The sequence below is a fragment of the Lutjanus erythropterus genome, chromosome 21 (genome assembly GCF_056507025.1).
Source record: "Lutjanus erythropterus isolate fLutEry1 chromosome 21, fLutEry1.hap2, whole genome shotgun sequence".
NCBI lineage: Eukaryota > Metazoa > Chordata > Actinopteri > Lutjaniformes > Lutjanidae > Lutjanus > Lutjanus erythropterus.
Window position 1 is genome coordinate 19360392 of NC_139337.1, and position 21131 is coordinate 19381522.

At 39.8% G+C, this 21131-nt stretch overlaps 1 protein-coding gene across 3 annotated transcripts in view; it reads right to left on the reverse strand.

The window, feature by feature from the left end:
- drd3 (dopamine receptor D3) overlaps positions 1–21054 on the reverse strand; it is a 32303-nt gene extending 11249 nt beyond the window's left edge. For all 3 annotated transcript variants that reach the window (XM_084747148.1, XM_084747149.1, XM_084747147.1), the window contains exons 1-5: positions 20813–21054; positions 17560–17886; positions 10011–10123; positions 3402–3538; positions 526–719 (exon numbers count right to left, since the gene is read on the reverse strand). In XM_084747148.1, coding sequence (XP_084603274.1) covers positions 526–719; positions 3402–3538; positions 10011–10123; positions 17560–17844 — 729 coding nt within the window. In that variant the 5' untranslated portion in view covers positions 17845–17886; positions 20813–21054. The remainder of the gene's footprint in view (positions 1–525; positions 720–3401; positions 3539–10010; positions 10124–17559; positions 17887–20812) is intronic.
- Positions 21055–21131: the final 77 nt, after the last annotated feature.

Consider the following 21131-nt stretch of genomic DNA (forward strand, 5'->3'; position numbering starts at 1 on the left):
CAATTAGATCTAAAGGGTTTTATTACAGTGGATAATGGTATTTTTCTTAGTTGGTAGACAGCCATATATAATTCAGGTTCAGGAGCAGGTAATTCAGCCAACAAGTCTGAAATTATAAATGTCAGTAAGTAATTAACAGTTATAAATGTTAATAAGTCATTAATAAACGATAATCAGCAATCACATCTGCAGTTATAAACAGTTATAAGTCATGTATAAACAATAATAATCATGTCTACCTGAATAAATGTTGGTATGGGTCTTATTTGTAAATTCATTTTGGTTCAGATGCCCTGCAGCTCTTATCCAGAAACTAAAAAGACAAAGCATCTGTCATGCTACAGTAAACTAACAGTTGTCCATATAAGCTCTTACACCTGATTAATAAAGCAATTAACAAGGCATTACATAAAACTTACAAATCTTTTATGAATAGTGTCATTAGAAAATGGTACCATAATTCAGTAAGACTGAAAACACCAACAAAGTAAAGAGAGGGAAAGAAAAATATGGTAATTATCTCACCACAGACGGCGGCGTTGAGCCTGGCTGCACTTTCCCGCTGACCTGGCCGAAGGTGATCCTCTTCCGCCTCATCCTGAGAAAGACATAGATGCGGATGTAGACCAGCAGGGTGACAATAAACGGCAGATAGAAGGACACCACCGAGGAGTAGATGACAAAGTCGGGGTTGGAGATGGAGCACACCATGGGGTCATCTGAGTCAAAAAGAAAATTTCATTATGCAAAACAGCCTGAAAATCACAGGATGATAATTTACAGCCGACCTCTGACCGTGGTGCATGCTCTCCATTTTGAAAATGACCTCGATGGCTTGTCCTCATTCATATTCTGCATACAAACTGAATCGTACAACCCTGCTTCCATTAACTCACAGAGATGACGGTGAGATGAGGGGATGATTAATTTGACAATAATTACGCAATAAATTCCAGATAAGAGACTATTTGACATTATAATAATAGTTCATAGACTAATTATTCAATCCAGAGTTAAATATCTATCAAGTGAGCTGAAGTAACCCTGCTATAAAATGAAGTGACACAGGCTCTGACAACAGCTGTGAAATATGTATTGCATGTCAATGGCATGAACATACTGAAGTGATTTGCCTCTCCCTGGACGTTACCTCGGATCAATACCACATACCTCAATACACAGAGAGATGGAAACAAGGACAGACAGATACAATCTATTTCTAGCCACACTTCAATCCGCCCTCAGTTTCTATTTTAAATTCACATTATTTAGCAATTTTAGTTGGCACATATACAGTATATGTCTTGCCAAGCTGCTCTCTTTCAGTCCATTTCTTCTGAACAATGATGAAGGATCCAGCAGCTGATGTGAACCCATTGGTCCCTCCCTCCAGCGCTAATGCGTGGTTGCATACTGACAAAACAGTTGGGATTCCTGCAATCAGCGGCCTTTGTTATGCATTGATTGTACATGGACTCAACAAAATCTCTGTGAGTAGCTTTATGTTTTGTTTGACTAATGCTCTTCATTGTGTGCGTGCAGTCATGCATCTGTCCTGCTGCTACTGAAATAATAATAGGTACTGGCAATGACACCTCCTGCATTCCTCAAGCCGATTTATTGATTACTGGGTTGATTGTTCTTGTTGCCACATCACACTGGCCAAATCTGGAAGACGTGATTTTGTTGGCACAGCAAATTTTCAGTTACTTAGAAAACATCCCTCAGAATAATCAGAGACGCTTTCAGAAATAGACACCATCTCTCCACCTTGTCATTGTCATTCATAATTGTTGTAGGCCTAAAGTGATTCTTAGATTTCCCAATTGTAAAAATGTACCGTACTGTTAGCTGTTAGCGGGCAATGGAACAGCAGCACCAGCCTCCCAGTGAACATGGTCAGACTGAACACAGCCTCCAAGACCAACATAAAACAAAGTGCCAAGGTCATTTACCATCATTAATCTTTCCTTTTGGAAAGATAACTTTACTTGTTGCTGCTGTTAACTCAGTTAGTTGTGCAACTAAGCAACTTAGCCAACTCTTTTATAATCAGTGTAGCTAGCATTAGCTGCAAAAGTCACTATAAGTTGCCAGATGACATCATACACTCATGTTTTGTATATATTTTGTTATCACGCAGTGGTTTTGTTGTTTGCAGCGAGGGAGAGATCCCCAGCCACTGTACTCTACTGTACACCGTCCCTTATTTATGGTGCAGCTATGACTCCATATAGAAACATCCAAGTACCAGAGAGAAAGAGTGAGAGAGAAGATCAAACAAACTATTTACATAATTACAGGCTATAAGAACATCTTGATCCAGAGATCTGCAGAGAAAGAATGAGAGAACATCACTTGTACTTCCAGATCCAATCCAGAGAAGGCTTAGACAGAGAGTGTCAATGTAACCATAGAGACTCACTACAACTGAGCTCCCTCTCCTGCGGAGAGTGGCGTCCTGCCTGCCACACACCACGCTAACTGCCTACACACTGCACAAGACGAGAGGGAGACCCCGCTAAATTTGTCGCTAGTCGCTTTTTAGTTCCTTCCTAGCTGCCCGTCTTTACAAGAAACATGTAAATATGTGTGACCTGTTGATTCCACTTGGTACAGCACGTCTGCGCCACGGTTTGATTCATCCTCCGCATGGTTTAACGCCCAACAACAGCGTTTCGGCAGGATTTCAGAAATGTAGTGTTTTGCCTACCTGATTATGTTTACTTGCTCAGATTTTGTTTGCTTTTTGTGCTTCCAGCATGGATAAGTAGGCTATGTAGTTAAATAGTTTCTTTTTTTGTGATTGCATTTTTACACAGTGTGTTTTATTTTACAAAATTGACTGAATACGGCTCAATCTGCTCTGTGGATAATGCTTATAGCTTATAGCTATTCCACCAGGCACGGCCGCATGGCGTTATGGCTGCGACACGTCCACTGGAGCTGCTTGCTGTCGTTACAGTCAATGCTTGTGATTCATGGGGATTTTAAATAGATAAATTTGCTATTTTTGCTATGTTACATATTTGTAGTGTTCCCTGATCTTTCAAACTCAACCTGGTCCAGTTGGTGACTCAGGCTTGCCGTTGAAAACTCGAAGTCTCAAGCTTATTTTCTCAGACTTGACAAAGCTCATGGCACAGGAGATATTATACAGTACAACATTTTCACAGGCTGAGCAGTGCAGCACTCCTCATGACTAACAAATTGACTCTGACATGCTAAATTGGTGGAGTGCACCTTTAAATCCCACTTTGCATTTCATGTCCTACCGCTGGCTCCACCACTGAAATTTGACCCTGAATCTTCACAACACAACACGGTGCCTCGCACTCTATTCTGCATCCTGTATAAGTTGTCTCTCTATTACAGTGAAGTCAAAATATGTTTAACCTGACCTGTGGTGTTGAAACCAAAGAGCAGGGGACAGGAGACGGCGAAGGCCAGGACCCACACGGTGGCGATCATCACAAAAACTCTCTTCCTGGAGCGATGGGTGGTGTTGTACAAGACGGGCATCACCACTGCTGTGTACCTGCACACACACACACACACACACACACACACACACACACACACAGATTAGAGTTTGTCCAGCTTTGAAAATGTGTATGTAGAGGTGGTGACATCTGAATGAAGTAAAAAGTGCTGATTTAGTACAGTAAAAGGGAGTAATTGGAGGGATAAAATGAGCCTACGTGAAAAGTACTGTACCATGGGGATGCCAAGAAATGCACTGCTGCGAGGAAGCGGATAACATAAAGAGCTTTGGAGCAGCAAACCTGGCATTTCTATTTAGAAACAATTTGGGTATTCAGCACTAAACCTTGTGGAGCTTTGATTTAAGAGTTAATCAGCACACTATATGCCAAGACTGTATAATGAGCCCGGGAAAAACTGGGTTCAGCACTGGCTCCGAAGAAGCAGCAATTATGCTGGACCCCGACCCAAAATGGATGTGATGTTATGTTGTTTAGAGCCAGATAACTGCCATGATTGTTTATCCTCATCAGACTAATTACACTGGTTCCTCTCTGGGCAAAATGCAGGGCGAAACCCAGAGCAGAGACGCTAACTAAAAATACTTTTCCCTCCCTGCTTTACTCCATCTTTACCCTCCCGCCTTGTTGCTGTCTGGTTAAATAAAAGCAGGGATGAAATAGTGGAGAGGTAAAAAAAAATAATGTAATGATTTATTGAACAAGTGCTGCTCTGAGTTACATTTTTCGATGAGGATGAAAACGAGGCTCCTCGGCTCTGAGTCGCTGCTCAAAGTATGACCTACGCTGTAAACACTTTGACAAAGACACTTCACCTTGAAGTTTGATGCAAAAACTTCCTCTCTGGTGTATCTATGCAGCCTTGTTCGACTCTTCTGTTTAAGAGGCGACAAATCTTCACTGCTATCACAGCGCCGATTGCCATAAACTTATAAATAAACAATGCTGCCACAAAGGTAACACGGGTGTGTTATATACTATCAGTGACACAGAATGCCCCTGGTGCTTCTCATTAATTTAGCACCTCACAAAGCGTGTGATACTGTAGCAGTGATGTTGACTTGTTTAATAATCAATCAATGAGAACCACAGGGCTCTGAAGAACTTCATCCCTCACACACAAATTATTAACTGCATACAAAAACACTGCAGGACAAACTTATGGGCAGGCATGTAACCATGTGTGATTAAAGATACAAACTATAAAATAATTACTGTACATGATTAACCTGCTAGGGAGCTCGAGGCAGACATTTCTGCATTGTGAATGTAGCATGTTGCCTTCAAGACTTCCCATTAAGACCCAGTCCTGGCTGCGGGTTGTTTTTGTAGATGAATTCATTTGTAGTAATTTAAACCTGCAACAACACAACAACTTATCATCACTTTTTAAGTTGATATGATTAACTTGTTAGCAAACAGTTGCTTATTTTACTCGAGCAGCAGTAACGACAACCAATGATAAAACCTTGACTGTAAGCTGATCAGCTATAAATTGTCTGTCAGTGTAAAGTTAAGTCCATTATCCTGAAAACAAAAGCCCACTGCTCCAAAAAATACACTCTGTGGAGTTGGAGTTCAGTTCGTTAACACATTGCTCAGTTTAACCATTATAAACATCTGCTCCTTCTAAATGATTATTGATGATTTCTTACAACACTTACTTATTTGGTGAACAGCATATATTTATTTTAGCTCCATGTAAAGTTAATAAATGTGAAATGCGCCATGTGGCCAAAAGAAAAACAGAACTTTTGCAGTGGAATGAATATTTCAGAGCTCGCTGCAGAACTGTTGTTGCATTTAAACTAAGCATGTTTCTTCTTTTCATTTTATGATTTACTACAGTAAATATATCAAATTACTCTTTTAAGTCCAATATTCACTCTCTTTTGGCTTTTAGTTTTCACCAACTCCTGAGGGAACTATTTGGCTCGTTAGCTGCTACATGTTCCACTATGTTCACCAGCTCGTCTCTAACTACATCTGTTTGCCATGTAGTTGCACAACACGAGAACCCACACAGGTGAGAAACTACTTTTGCAAGACCTGCAGGAGAAGATTTGGTAAAATGTCATGTTTGAAAAGACATAATGCACACAGATGAGAAGCTATACCCCTGCAACATAAGTGAGAAAAAATTCTCTTGCGTGGGAGACATGAAAAAGCACATATGAATCCAAACAGGTGAGAAAACATGCATGGATAAACTATCTGACTTAATGGTAACCTGACTGTCCACATGAGAAGAGCCCACACTGGTTAGATGCCGTGGAAAAATATACTTTCACGTGTCTCATTTGTCAAAGCACGTCAGACAGGTAGCCTTGTATTTGCGAAATCTGTGGGAGACACTTCACTTCTCGTGGTTCATGGTCAAAACGCACAAGAACTCACTGAAGTCACGAGTCACATAATTGCAGCAGCTGTGGGAAAAGTTTTACTAAAATCACATATTGTACTTGAAAAAACACACAAGGATAAATGTACAAAGGAGAAATCATTGAGCTGAAACTCCTGTGGAGATGTGTTCGCCCACATCTCAGAAACTGAATGAAATATTTTCCATAAAAAAAAGAAGTCTGATGCTGAGCAGGTAGTGTACAATGTGTTTTTATAGGTTTTTGACAGAAAACAGCTGCCTGCAGCAGCCAGAAACAACAATATTAAGGCAGTGACAGTGAAGCAGACAGTAGAGTTATGTTGAAACAAAGATGAAACTCACAATCAGGCTCTTTAAAACCGTGGGGAGCTGCAGATTCAGGTGATAATTCTCATGAGTGACCCCTTTCACATATTCTCACATTGTTTACACGCTGTCATTTCATTAATTGGATTAATTAAGTGTTGAAACTAGATGTTGATACGCTACATGGCAGGGGCACACAATTAGATAATAATGCAGGACCACCTTATTTGTCATTTTTACTTTGCAAATTTCATTTTCACGGGAAACTTCAACTGTGCCCAGTTGAGGTTTCCCCTAAATTTTCATCTGAGGAAAAAAATTGTTGCATAAAATCACGATAAGGATTTCCTTAGATATGGTCTATCTAAAGTAAATTTGAATCTATCTCTTAGTAAATTTTAAAGGACCCACAGGGACCCACTTTGGATATTTGCACTTTCCACATACCTCAAGGAGGACAACATCTTCATCTTCTGTCCAGTTTGGCTTTCTTTTGCTGTCCGTTTTGTAGAAGCTAGCTAACAGAGGTGTGTTAGCTAAGCTCTCCGTCTAGCTAACCATGGTAACTGAAGTGCACAGGGCTGTATTATGACAGTAACTGCTGTGAAAGCCTGAGTCTAAACACTTAGGCAAGGAGACAACCTAAGAGGCTTTATGTAACGCTGTTAAGTGAATCTCTTTGCTCAGGGAAACACAGTATTCTGCTTTGGGGACAAACTTAGTTTTGAAACTTAAGGTGGTTTATGCAACAGGGGAGTGGGACTTTTGGGCCCCTTGGGCAGCTGTTGCTTTGCCTTATTGCTAATCCAGCTTTGTAAATGACGATACTATAACTTATGAAAGCGCCCATCAGAAAATCTTACTGAGGAAGACTCCTTCCTCTATACACGCTCTACACATACATCCCCATGACACCTCTGGTCCTTCTATAGTACTTAATTCATTCCATACAGTTGAACTCTTGAGGCCTGGGGGTTGTAAGTTCAAAGACCCTAGAGAACTATTAAATATTTACTGTGGCACAAGAGGAAAACTAAGCAAATAAATAATGTAAACACATGATGCACATCTACAGAAGAGGTTCAAACTGACGGCACAGCACAGTTCCCCATACATTAATGCAGACATACACACGGCAATTACATGTTAACATACCCAAAGTGCAGTGCGCCAGCTGGCTCCTGGGTGTGTTTGAGATAAAAAATGTAATGGTGGTGTAATGCTGTCATTTTGGTATTATTATTACTATAAGGCACTGAGCCTTCTCTCTCTCTCTCTCTCTGTGTGTGTGTGTCTTAAATCAGCAGGAGAGCGTACTGTATCTATTCTCTTTGGTCTTTAGGCAGCAGATCTTGTGCAACTTTATTGCAATTTAATTCAAACAGTTGCAATATCTTAGAAGAAGCAATATGTAAGACCCTAGACTTCAAACACGTGTACTGCAGTCCAATTAGCGAGTTGGAGCCATGTGACCAAATATGTTAAATCTTTATTTAAAATAAGTTGAAGTGAGCCTCAGGGACCTTCTTGAGCGCAAGAAAAGCACACCAGTATACTACAATGACAAGTGACAATGAGTCATACACTGTGTCAATGTAAAGCTGAGTCTGTTATCCTGAAAACAAAAGCCCACTGCTCCGAAAATACATACTCAGAATTTAGTGGCTCAATTTAACTGTTTTAAACATGCTCTCTTTGTGAGAGATGTAGAAGGTGGCGCACGGCCTAAAAGTTTGGGAATGACAAATCAAAAACACACAGGGTACACAAAATCTCCTCTTATCTGCCTCTTCCTCATCATCTTTCATTCCATCACTCCTTGATGTGCACAGATACACACAGGGTTGGAGACCAAAGTAAGGAGCGTGGACTAGTAACTTGAGACCCCTAACTGCTCGGGGCACCTGACTATATGTACGTGTGCAGCCCCCTCGCTCTGACATCTCTCTGATGCATGTCTGTAGGTGCATACAGTCACAACATTACAGTTCAGTGCAGCTCTGCTCGCTTTCAGCATCAAAAGACTCACTGTCTGATTTGAAGAAGCACCTTGAGGTAACCTTAAGTTCTTTTTTGTCATGCTTATGTGTTCTGTTACTTTAATGAGGGTCTAACGTACAGATTGCAAAGCCCCCTGAGGCAAATTATGATTGGTAATTTTGGGCTATGTATATGTAAATATTGACTTAATTTGCTCATTTCTAACTACCTGGCTAATTAGCTCAGCTGAATTTCTGATATGTAGCGCTAATTAGACACAAATATGATCCATTTATTCAACACATGATTCAGATTGTATTCTTTCGGCATGTGTGACATGCATAAGATGCTCTGTTTGTGGCAGCACCTGCCTTTATTTATTCATGTTACTCCTCTATGTGACCAAGCGAGAACAGCGAAGGGATCTCTCCAGTGAGGTCATTCTAGGGTGACCAGGTGTGCTGAAAAAATTCACTGTCCCAAATCCTGTCCTGTTTGTCCCAAAAATAAACCTTTATAGTAATAGATAAAATGAGCAACACATGGAATTGTTAAATTATTCTGATCAAATCACTTAAGTAGGCTATAATTGCTGGTTTTAGTTATTTAAAAAGTCCTGTTTGATTTTGTAAATTATGTCAGAATATTACTGATGTGTTTTCACTCGTCTATTGCACTGATGAGGTTATCATGAATAAATTATTGATGTCATTCCACCTTTAAACCAGATGAGAGTGCAGGCGCCACTGTGGAAGGACTTTGTGACAAAAAATATCTAAGATTCAGTTTGTACAGCTTAATCTTATCTGCTGAAAAGACATAAAATCACTGAGACACACCTGTCACTTGTGCCAGGACACTGTGCTTCATGTCATCCTCGGAATAATTGATCTTCGTACTATTACTAACAAATGATGTTACTCTAAGTTAATCAGTTTTAATCCTTCTGACATGAGATGCCTGTATTTTGCCCGTTATTTTGTTATATTGTATCAATTCTCAAAAACACTGTATCATGACTTCAAGATACATACAAAGATTCACGGCAGTGGTTCATTTTGTGTTGTGTTTAAACCCCAGCAGTTAGAGAGCAGCGTGGTTATCTATGCTACCTAAAAGCAAACTTTTTAAACCCATATTTTATGCCTGTGATGGTCTATCCTTTATACCACAATAGTTTCCTAAAATCAGAGGTGGCAAACAAGCACACTTAGTTACGTCTTTTTCGTTGTTTTCGTTTTGTGGCGTCGTTTTTGTCTCGTTATGTCTTGTTATGTCATTTTCGTGTTGTTACATCTTTTTTGTCTTGTTATGGCATTTTCATTTTGTTGTGTCATTTTCTTATTGTTACGTTCATTATGTTGTTAATTGTCTTTTCTATATGTTCGATCTTGATGTTGGCAGGGCAGCGAGCAAGGATGCAAAAAAAAAAAACAATTCCCCTCAGATGCATTAAAATTAAAGTACCAAGCATGTTTTGAAATTGTAAGGAGTTGAAAGTATAGATATTTGTGTTCAAATGTAGGGAGTAAAGGTAAAAAGTGAAATTAAATCATGACACATATTGTATCACCAGATTATTGCCAATACACAGCCCTATTAATCTGTAGTGGAATATATTTTAAAACACTAGATATACATAAATCTTTCAAGAGGATATGAGCAAGATGTATTTCCCTAGGAAGTTTTGTCATTTCTAGACAGTGACGTGAACAAAAGAAGAACACCTTGAAATATGTAAGTTTCTCATCGATGACATTCATACTACTGGAGATGTCATGGCAACATCTGTAGCTGCAGCAGGAAGGTAAAAACACACACACACACTGCACACTCACCTGTCAATGCTGATAGCACACAGGTTGAGGATACTGGCGGTGCACATCATCACATCTAGCGTGACAAAGATGTTACAGTAGAGCCGGCTGAAAAGCCAGGCGCCGCCGACCACCTGCACAGGACAGACAGGCATATTAACAATGCACACGTTTCCTTTCCCCTTCTTCACTGTGAAGTGTGAAGAACCCATCAAGCGCACACATGAACGCACACACTCAGCACATGTGACCGAGAAAAAAATGTGCTCATGGAGATAGCTTGGCTTATGTTACATGGAGGCATATAGAAAAGGCCAAAAACACCACCATATTCACCTTGATATACAGCATTTATGCTAATATGGATATTCATTAGGAGAAATTATGCATGAGTTAGCAAATCTGTTAATGTCAGCATACAGTAGTTGTTCTCAGATAGCAGCACAAACTGCAAGATGCTCAAGTGTGAATGTTGTGTGATGATGCCTACAACAAACATAATGTTGTTAGCAGTAAAGCAGAATCGAGGCAACGTGTCAAACACAGGCTCTAATTATCCTCAAGGGAGTTTCCAACTCTTAGTAAGGACATTAACCCCGAGCTTAACCAATAACACCCTAAACCATCTCCTCAACCTCCACCCCCCCATCAGCAGAGTCCTGCTCAGACAGACAGGCTTTCACTTCGGCTCCATAATGCCTGATAATAACTGTCTGACAAAGATAAATGGGATCCAAGCTCCTCCGCCTAACTACTGAATCTCTTAAGTCTGAGATGGGAATATACGCCTACCTACACAGAGAGGCGGCAGGCACACATGGGAATACGCACAGGCAGGCACACACGTGTACAAAGACGTACAGAGATAGCAATGTCTCTGTCGCATGGACCGGAGATGAAAGAGACAAACAGATACAGATTTCTCTTATACATACTAATGTGGAAACATTCACCATGAATGTTCACTTCAAAACGTAAGCTTAAAGGGACAGTTCACCCCTAAATCAAAATTCTATGTTTGTCCTCTTCCCTGCTGTGCTATGCATAAGGGGTGGAGAAAAATATAAATTATATTATCTTAAATTTATCCATTTTCCCTTTACATACTTAACATAAAACAACATATGTGCTCATATTTTGAGTTAATAGCTACTGTAACTTAATCTGCTACTCTGGCTTCAACACTCCACTATGACCAGCTACAGGAACCTCAAAGGGCCAAAGCTCAAACTTTTGACTTTTTAGGATTATGAAAGGACATTTTTCAAGTTCAGAGGATGTTGATTTGAAGGCTCACAGTTCATACATCTTATTTTATTTATGTTTTTCACACCAGCTTGATGAGCAGGAAAAGCTGTAGCAGTTTACTTCAAAAAATATTTTATTTACTACTTTTTCATGCAGTATAAGCAACAATGCCGCTGAATTGAAACTCAAAGACCAACTGACGCGATATTCATAGTGTTTGGAAAAATGACTCAATATACAGTCTCTAGAAGTGTATGATTCAACTTTTTCATATGGTCTAATGGTAAAAAAGCAAATAAAAACTGCAAATAAATCATAGCATTTAATTGCAACACATATCCAACTGGCACCCAGATATTGTGATAATATCAAATCAGGAGATACGAGTTTTGTTCCAGTCTTGCTGTTTGCTGTGTTCTACCACACCAGCCAACTGAATCACCGTGCTAGCTAGCTCAGTGGTGCTAAAGTTTAGGTTGCGTACTGAACTCGGTATTTTTCAGGGTACCAAGTGCATTACACGTTAAATAAATGCATCTGGTTGAGAGAAGATAGAGGAAAAACACAGCAATAGAGAGAACGTTGTCACCCATGCTGCATGTGCAGATCACAGTGAGTCAGGGCAACAGTACTCATAATTGTGGTTTAACTACACAACACAACTGCACATCATCATCACCATCTTCAGGTGATTAATTGAATTCTGTGCAGTGATATGGTTTGTATTGGTAGAAAGAAAATAGTTCCTACATGGAACTTTTCGCAACAACATCTGTGGATTATCTTGAGTAACCAGGTCACGATGTCTGGAAAGAGACATTGCTGTTGAGTTTTTCAAATATATTTTTTGGTGCCTTGTGCATCACAAGTGTTATCTAGTTCCATTTTTATTGGAGAAAAGGCAGATGACTCTCCGACTGATACCTCCAAAACTCACACCAAAACAATCAAGAGGGAAAATATGTATTTTTGATTTAGATTTTCCCCACAGCGCCCTTTATACAAATAACCTAACTTCAGCCCATTCCCATATGAAGTAACTGCATTTTTAAAGGTGCCCTCCACCAATGTTACACATAAAAATTTGTTTACTTGTCATGGTTAGTACCACTCAGCCTGTGGAAGCAGCTGCATAATGTGTTCTGCAGCTCTGGAGGAGCTTTGTCAAGTCTGAGGAAATAAACCAGCCTCATCATCAGGGTTATTTTGTTTTGGGCTTCCAGACTGCACATTTCTAATAGAAACGCCTGACATAAATTGGGGACATTGAGTTTGTAGTAATCAGTTTTACAATTGAATTGCATTATGGGAAGGGTTGGAACCAACATTTGGACAGCTTGACTACTAACACTGTGCCCCAAATCCATACTCCATATGTAGGATCTGAAAAGTACAGATACACACACTGAAATAAGTTCACAAAGTTTTACATTTTGCAGTGCCAAAGTTTTCATGCCATTGTTTCTGGGAGACTGTTGCTAACTCCTGTTGATTCTGGGCAGTATTTACCAGGAGTTTTTCAAAGCACAGTAATCATAAACAGTTATAACATAACTAGAAGAGTGTATTCAGTACAGTGCATATATTCACCAGGCAACATCAAACACATATTTGGATGTAACCCCTTTTAATCACCAACATTTTGATAAGTAATTGTAATTTAATTGCATATATTTTTTCTTATTAATTGTAACAGATAGCTATTACATTCATTTTGTAATTTAATTGCATTACTCACCAACACCGCTGGTAGATAAGACTTGTTTTTAGCCTAGCAGTTATTACTGGCTTGCAGCCCTTATCAGCCAGTTAAGAAGAGTGAGGAGTCAGCAGTCAGTATAGCTTCTGGAATTTTACAGTGGTTTATTTAGAAACCAGCAATCGTTTCATCTCAGGTTCACATATACTTATAAAATACTGCATCCATTCTATCAAATACTAAATTTATGAGTTTGCTTTTGTTGCACATTCTTTTTTTTTACTGCACAAAGGAACTGGAAGTGCTCACAGCTGCAAAAAAAATAATAAATTGCAGGAAGTGTGAAATAAAAAAAGACCTTAGAAAGCAGAAAAATTACATAATTGTAAAGTATGTTGAATTATTTATGTACTAACTGGAAAAACAGTGACAGTTAGTATGGCGTATATAACTGGGCTGTAGTATGGAATTGGGATGCAGTGGAGGGATAATAATCAGTATACAGTACTGCATCAATCCTGACCATTCTGTTGTTATTCTCTTTACTTTTATGAAAGTGTATATTAAATTGCTGCAGAACCATTTTATTTCCATTCCGAAACCAATTTCAGAATCTAAAACTAGCTATTTAAAGTAGTGTGGGCTGAGAAAATCCTCTCTTATCTGGCATGCCGCTATCATCTTTTTAATATTTATAAAGACGTTTGGTTTTCTTAAGTATAGAAAAATAATATATACACTGCATCTACGTGTTTGTACTCACTCACCCCCACACACAAAGAGACTGAGGCAAACGTGTATGTGGGAATATATTGAATATTGCGTGCACAGTGCGGGAAAATGATGGGGACTCAGTGGGGGACACCTCGCATCGACTGTGTTTGAACCTATGTAATCCATATTTTCACAACAGTGAAGTCTACTAAATGTCTCAGTGAAAAGACACAGCAGGGGCAGCAGTTGTTTGGACACCGGGACAGGAGATAGATTAGCTGTCAGATGGAGGGAATCTGTGGTTGCAGTGTTTTCCAAAGGGTAAAATAACAGGCTTTTGATGGTAAAATATTGTGAAATAGGTGCAGATGATGCTGAATGTTCATTTCATCCAGACTACAATTTTAGATATTTTTCTTGACAAAGGCTGGAACAAAATGTTGACCCAAGAATAAATCAGCAGCATGTGCGTGAGTACATCTGTATCACTATAACTGTTTTGTAGCAACAAAGATTAATTTAATCTACGACTAGTTCTAATCAGACTTAAGCAAAACTAGGTTTTAAATGAGTAGTGAGTTTACTGATATAAACCAAACATTAAATAGAGTTTAAGCAGAATGGAGACCATACCCAAAATAAAACAAATAAAAAAAATAAATTTCAGCTGCTGTCCAGAAGAGGGAACTGTTAACTTTAGGCTACTCTGTAATCCTTAATAAAATATCGTTCAAGGTAGCTAAATAAAAATACAAAACTTTACATTCATTGCTTGCTAACTAGCTAAAAACTTAACAAAATGACACGCTGTTTGTTTGTTAGCGTTGCATAAACAAAATATCTCCATACTGCTCGTCTAGTGTAACCCAAGTCTCTCAAAGCCCCAACATGCCAAGTTGACTAAAAAATATTATTATTTACAGCATGTTTTTATCCTGAATCTTCCCTGTAGATCCTTATCTTGGAGCCACGTGCACACTGTCTGAACTGGGTGTGTGTGGTGTTCAAACAGCATGTTGGAGCTTTAGGAGTCTTCGATTATACCAGACAAGCAGTATGGAGGCATTTTATGTCTTTTTTTCGATTTTATGAGGCATTTTATGTCTTTTTTCCATTTTATGTCTTTTTTATGTTTGAAAATTGGTCACCATAAACTTAAACTGGGAGATTCTGCCACGCTGTTTTCCTGTGAAACTCCAGCAGTGTTTTGTGGACTAAAAAACTACTTCATCAGCATGAGGGTGAGTAGATAATGCATTTTTGGGTGAACTATCCCATTAATCTTATCTTTTCTGGCAGGTGTCACATAAACGCTACTGATAAAAGCTGGACCTGAAAGAAGAATCCTGTCCATATTTCAAATGGAGCTGTTTCCACAGTCAGGTCGTACATTTGCTGAGGGAACGCAACATCATTTAAGATGAATTGTGGAAAGCGAGCGCTCAGTCATTGCTGCCAATACAACCACTTCCTTCAAGTACAAGTCATACATCAACTGTACCATCCAGGTATAAGCTGGCTTGCTCAAGGGCACATGATTAGTACCTGCTGAGGGTCGAAAGAGCGATACTCAGTCACTCTTCCTGCCAAGACACGCCTGCAGAAGCAAACCAGCAACCCTGCAGTCACAACAAGTTAATCCCTCCGTCCCTCAGATTAGAGTTTATAGTGCCAGTGTGGGGAGTTGAATGTCTTTGCCTTTTACTCTCAACTAATATGTTTTTTTCCCAGCCCTAGCGAAGATGTTACTGACCTTTACATTCCTGCTAAATTAACGAATAGTGCACTTTTGTGTCATACTATCTTTTAATGACCTATTCCTAATGGGATTTTGAATCTGAAATTAAAAATGTAGCACATGCTCTTGCAGCATGGCTGCTCGTGTGGAAGTTAAACTCATGACTGAATCCCGCTGAGGTTCCTGGCTACCTTAATTTACCTTTCACAGGATATAATCATCTTTAATTTGTCTGCTTCTGCTCACTGAGTGTGTTAAAACATTTTTTTCTGGCTGACCTGTCGGTGAATCTCCTGCACACTGTGAGAAATAACACTTTCTGCTGACAGTGAGCAAACTACAGGCAGCAGGGTGGCTGCTTGTTAAACATAACTGGTCTCAAACCAGATGATTTTTAGACCTCATGTGGACAAAACACTTGCCTTTGAGCAACACACTCTGCACCCTCAAGCTTCAACGATGTTACACACACACACACAAGCCTGTGGACACCTCTGCAGTGCATTTTTACAGTGTGTGGTGAATTACTTTGATGAAAAGTAGATGCTTGAGGGTCATGTGCGCCGGTAGTTAATGGAGTTAATAAGCAGCAAGTGACAGAAGGATGGAGGCTGAGGAAATGAACAATTAATAAACTATAAAGATAAACTGCTTCACTTGAGTAATCTGTGAGGCGCAAATAAAAATTAAAAGCAGCAATAAATAGCAATTTACTTCAAAAGAGGTTTGATAAAAGTTAAATCTACAGGTTTCTTCATGGTTTTAAGCTCAGCCAATTACCCACAGCAGATGAAGTCATTATTTGTTAATATCCAATACGTCCTTCAGCAATTATGTATAATCTGAATAGTGAAGCATTATCTAACTACCTTTCATCATCATTACTGTCTTCCTATCACCCACACAGTTGTCACTCCGTAATAAGCTCCAAATGACCCTCATCCCTTTTCTCTCTGACTGAGGCTCCTCATTCTGCTGCACTTTCTCTCCCCCACAGCTTCCCGTCCTTTTTTCTTCTCCTCTCCTCTCCTCTCCTCTCCTCTCCTCTCCTCTCCTCTCCTCTCCTCTCCTCTCCTCTCCTCTCCTCTCCAGTGTCATCTCCTCACTCGCTGCCAAGCATCTGTATTTCAATCTCTTCCACTTCCACTTTCTTACCCTTTCTTTGCTTCAAAGCTCTAGATCATTGATTCCCAACCAGAGGTGATCACAAGCACAAGGAGTACTTCTGCAGTCAGCAGTGGAAAGACTGCGGGGAGGCTCAACTAATTGAAAAGAACAAATAAATTACGATTTTATTAAAACATAATTCCCACATATTTGTCTTTGTGGAAGAAAATAAACATCCAACTAGGATTATAAATTGGTCTAACCCTGTTATTCCCACAATAACCAGTAAGCCACCTACAAAAAGCTGACTGTTGTGATCACTGGCGGCAAATGAAAATGGATGACGTGTCTTCACTTCATCCCACTGTACTAAAATGAAACAAAGATATCCTGGATATGAGTGCTGCCATCTGGCACTGGTGATGTAATTTGGTGCCAGAGTCTATGCAGGAGTGATCGGGGTTGGAGTTGCGATATCCAGGTCCTGCCTTTACACCCAGCCGACTCAATCACAAGCAGAGCTCAGCTGTCAATCATGACGTGAAATCCATTTTTCTTGTATTAAATAACTAATTACCATTGAAGCTGTTAAAAAGGCAGCAAATAAAGTTATTATATTGACATGGTCATATCATATATCATATATGAATATTTAGCAAATGATAAATAGATGAAATAGTTAAAAGTAATGAAAAATTGTTGTAATGGCTTCATGCAGAGGTTTTCAAATGGGAGTAAGAAGCTCAGTGAATGGAAGTGAAAAATATTACATTAATTATCAAAAAGACATCACATAGAATAGCCCAAATATATGTGATTTGGTCAGAGAGATGACTTTGAACTGACCTTTTTGTAAAACACCAGTATGTAATGCAATGTAAATTTGACTAAACCAGTGTGAACTATACTTATAACACTTCTTATTTTATATAGTGTTACTTTGAAATAAATTGAAATGTGATGCGCCTGGTCATAAGACATCAGGTTGAGAACCGCTGCTCTAGAGTAATGCTCCTTTACACTGAAAATTTGCAAATATAAGACCTTGACCTTGAACGCCTCACCTCCAGGTACACGGCCCAGGGCATGACCAACGAGGCCACCAGCAGGTCGGCCACAGCCAGGCTGACCACCAGGTAGTTGGTGGTCGTCTGGAGGGACCGCTCCCTCAGCACAGCCAGACACACCAGCACGTTTCCAAACACGATGGCCAGGATGAGCAGCGAGTACAGCATGGCGTAGTAGTTACGCTCATCCTGCCCCGACGCCTCTGAGCTCTCATTCCTCTCATCCCATCCCAGACTGTCTGATTCGTTCCAGAGCCGCTCTGCGCTGCTAAACATCGCCATGGAGGCGTCCCGGTGACATGGGAGGTGAGATGTTTGGCAGACCTACCAAAGGAAAAGAGCATATTTGATGTTAAGCCACAAATAATATTTCTCACATCTCATTAGTCAGATGAAAGTGCAGCATATTAGCTATCAGATGATGTGGCAGCAGGATCATTTCAGGTCAGAGGCCTACTGGGAAACATCTCCTGGCTCCTGGCAACAGCAGTCGGATAAATAAAATGGTTTAAATGCATCCAAGCAGTAATGCTCTTTACTGTACACCACTGCTGTTTGTTGTTCACCGGCACAAGTGCTTTAATTTTCCTGCTGAACCAAATGGAACCACATATTGATGCCTCCTGTGCACTCTTAGAAATAAAGATGCTGACTAGAACCATAAAGCATTCTTCAGCTTGTCCCCATAGGAAGCCTTTTTGGTTGCTGATAGAACATTAGGAATCCTGTCACAGAGTTCTACCTAAAACCCAATTTGGGGGCTTGAACCATCTGAGAAAGGGTTTTATCTAGACTACACTCAAGCAGTTCTCCAGATAAACCTTTTTATATCACAAGGGTTTTTTTTTTTTTATCTAGAACCCACCCAGGGGCTTATACCATGAACCCTTTCTATATTCCAGAGTTTTATCTATAATGCAAGAACCTTTGTAAATTCCAAGAGTTTTATCTAGACCACACTCAGGCAGTTCTCCAGAGAAAGCTTTTTATATTACATGGGTTTTATCTAGAACCCACCCGGGGGGGTCTACTAGTACAGTAAGAAGAACACATGAGAAAAGAGTTCCTCTAAACAATCCTCAAAGAACTCCGTCTTCCAAATAGGGTTCTCTGGCTTACAAAGGACCCTTGACAAACTCTTTCTTCAAAAAAGTGTTCTTCACAAGCATTGAGTTTCTGCGTAGAACCTCAGCTCTTCTGGAAGAACCCTTTTGGAGCCCTTAATTCTGAGAGTGTGGCTCTATGGCTCCTACACACTCAACTTCATGAAGACTCAGCAGAAATTCCTGCTCTTGCCAGGAAAATTCATCAATAGTATAATACACTTATGATGGTTCCAGTTGGCCTTCCTTCCTGTAAATGCCTTTTAATACAACTCACAGAAACTGCAAAGCAGAGATGGTAACTTTAATGAGGGGCTGGCAGTGTGCCTTTGAGCAGTGTCAGTGAGGTTAGCTCAACAGGGAGGAGTAATAAGTCAGTGCTGCCACCCTGAGAGGTCCGGTTGGCTCGGGTCCTGGGCTCTGCTCCTCGCACCCCATCCTTCCTCTCATTTATTCCCAATCCTCCCTACCTGGCTCGAGTCCAACGAGCAGCGCTGCGGTCGTGCTCACACACCTGTGCCTGATGTTTAAACAAACTGACCCATCTTATCCAGCTCCCTCTTCTCTTGCTGTGACAGAAATAGGGGGAAAACGCAGAGAAACTAAAGGACCATTTTTAGATCTGGCTCAAGCCCAGGAGGCTTTTAAAGATTTCCTCAGTCTATAATTCCACTCGGTTCCTCAATGGCTCCAGTATCATATGAGTATCCACAAGAGAATCTGAAGAAGCAAAGAAAAAAACAGCCACTGATACCACTGTTCACCTTGGAGTCTCCTTACTGGAGTGCAAACATTGAGTTTATCACAAAATTAGGTGTGACAGGTCATGAGGAATAAACACCACATTTATGCATGCACACACACACACACACACACACACACACACACACACACACACACACACACACACACACACACACACGAGCATTTTCAATTTGAGGGCAGTGGTTACGTGATACAAGGTTGCATAGTGTGCTCCAGTGAATGGTTTGTCTATAAGCCTACTTGTAGATCAAGTGCTAATTGAAACTGATTTCCCTCTTCACTGTTTTGTTCGCCAGACCTCCCACTCATATCAACCACCACCTGATCCTGCTCTCTCAATGTGCATATAAAACGTGGCCTCATAAAAGTCTATGTCAAATCACTGGCTTCATTGGACCCTGATATATATAAATATATATGTATGTATACTGGATTTAGAGGTCAATATTAGTGAGTTAAAAAAAAATCTAATATTGAAATTCTGTCTGATAATATTAATATACAGAATATGGAATATACAATATTTTATGGATTAACAATAAACTTTAATGTCCAAAATGATATCAGGGGACTGAAACAGTAAACTTTCACCAGTAATTTTAAAACATACACAGAATGATTCTTTTAAAACAAAATAAATAAATAAATAAAAAACACGTTTTCATTTCAGCACATCTCAGACAGCACATATGCTGATATAGACCGATAGCACCAACACATCAGCAAGTATTGGCCCTGCATGTATATGATGTCCCATATTATTTTCTTTTTTACAGAACATTCTGCAGATTGGTTTGATTTTATTTATTTATCTTTTTTTTAACTGTTAGAGTCAGCGTTTAATTTGATCTAAGCTCAAGCTGTACTATTTGTGTCTGCTTTTTAAATATATATATATATTTATAGTTATTTATTATTATATATGTATAATCATTTATATACACAAAGTTTAAATACAGAATATTGGTGGATACATCGATATCAGATTCTTTGTACTCTCTGATTAACTGGTTGCTATGCAGCCACAGAAAAAAACCCATCACCATCAGCTGATGTTTTTTTTTCTTCCAAATGTATTATAGCTGCCAAGGAATCTTAATTGGCGCGAGTCAAACCTCAATAAAAATCAATTAAAGCCAGTGATAGCACCTTATCAGGCTTCACCATCACACTTCCAGAAAGATTGGGGTCAAATATAGTCCACTGACACAACGGAATAATTACGCACAAACGAGTTTCCCATATGGTCACATCTCAGAGCACAAGCAGAATGAAACAATTAACAAGCAAAGAAAGAATTTAATTTAAGGCAGAAACAAGAAAACAGGAAGTTGAATGACGCTTTAGTCTGTTTTTCTTCCACTCCAAGTAAACACACTTACCTGTTACTGTTTCCCAGTGAAGAATTCATCAGATGCCATCGAGGAAAAGCATCATCCGTGCAGAGGTAAAAGTTATCCGGTTACATCGCGTCCAGTTCTGCGAGGCGAGCAGGAGGAGCGCTCCTCGGTGCCATTGCGCACAGCAGCGAGCGTGAATGTGAATGTGGGAAGCTTCCACAGAAAAACCCGCGGCGCACTCACTTTCTTCTCCCCAAAGAAAGCTCGGTGGCTCTGTGACGGCAGGTAACACGTTGAGCGTTTTTTTTTTTTTTTTTTCCACTTTGATTGTGCAGCCACACTGGAGGCGCGCCTGCGTGCG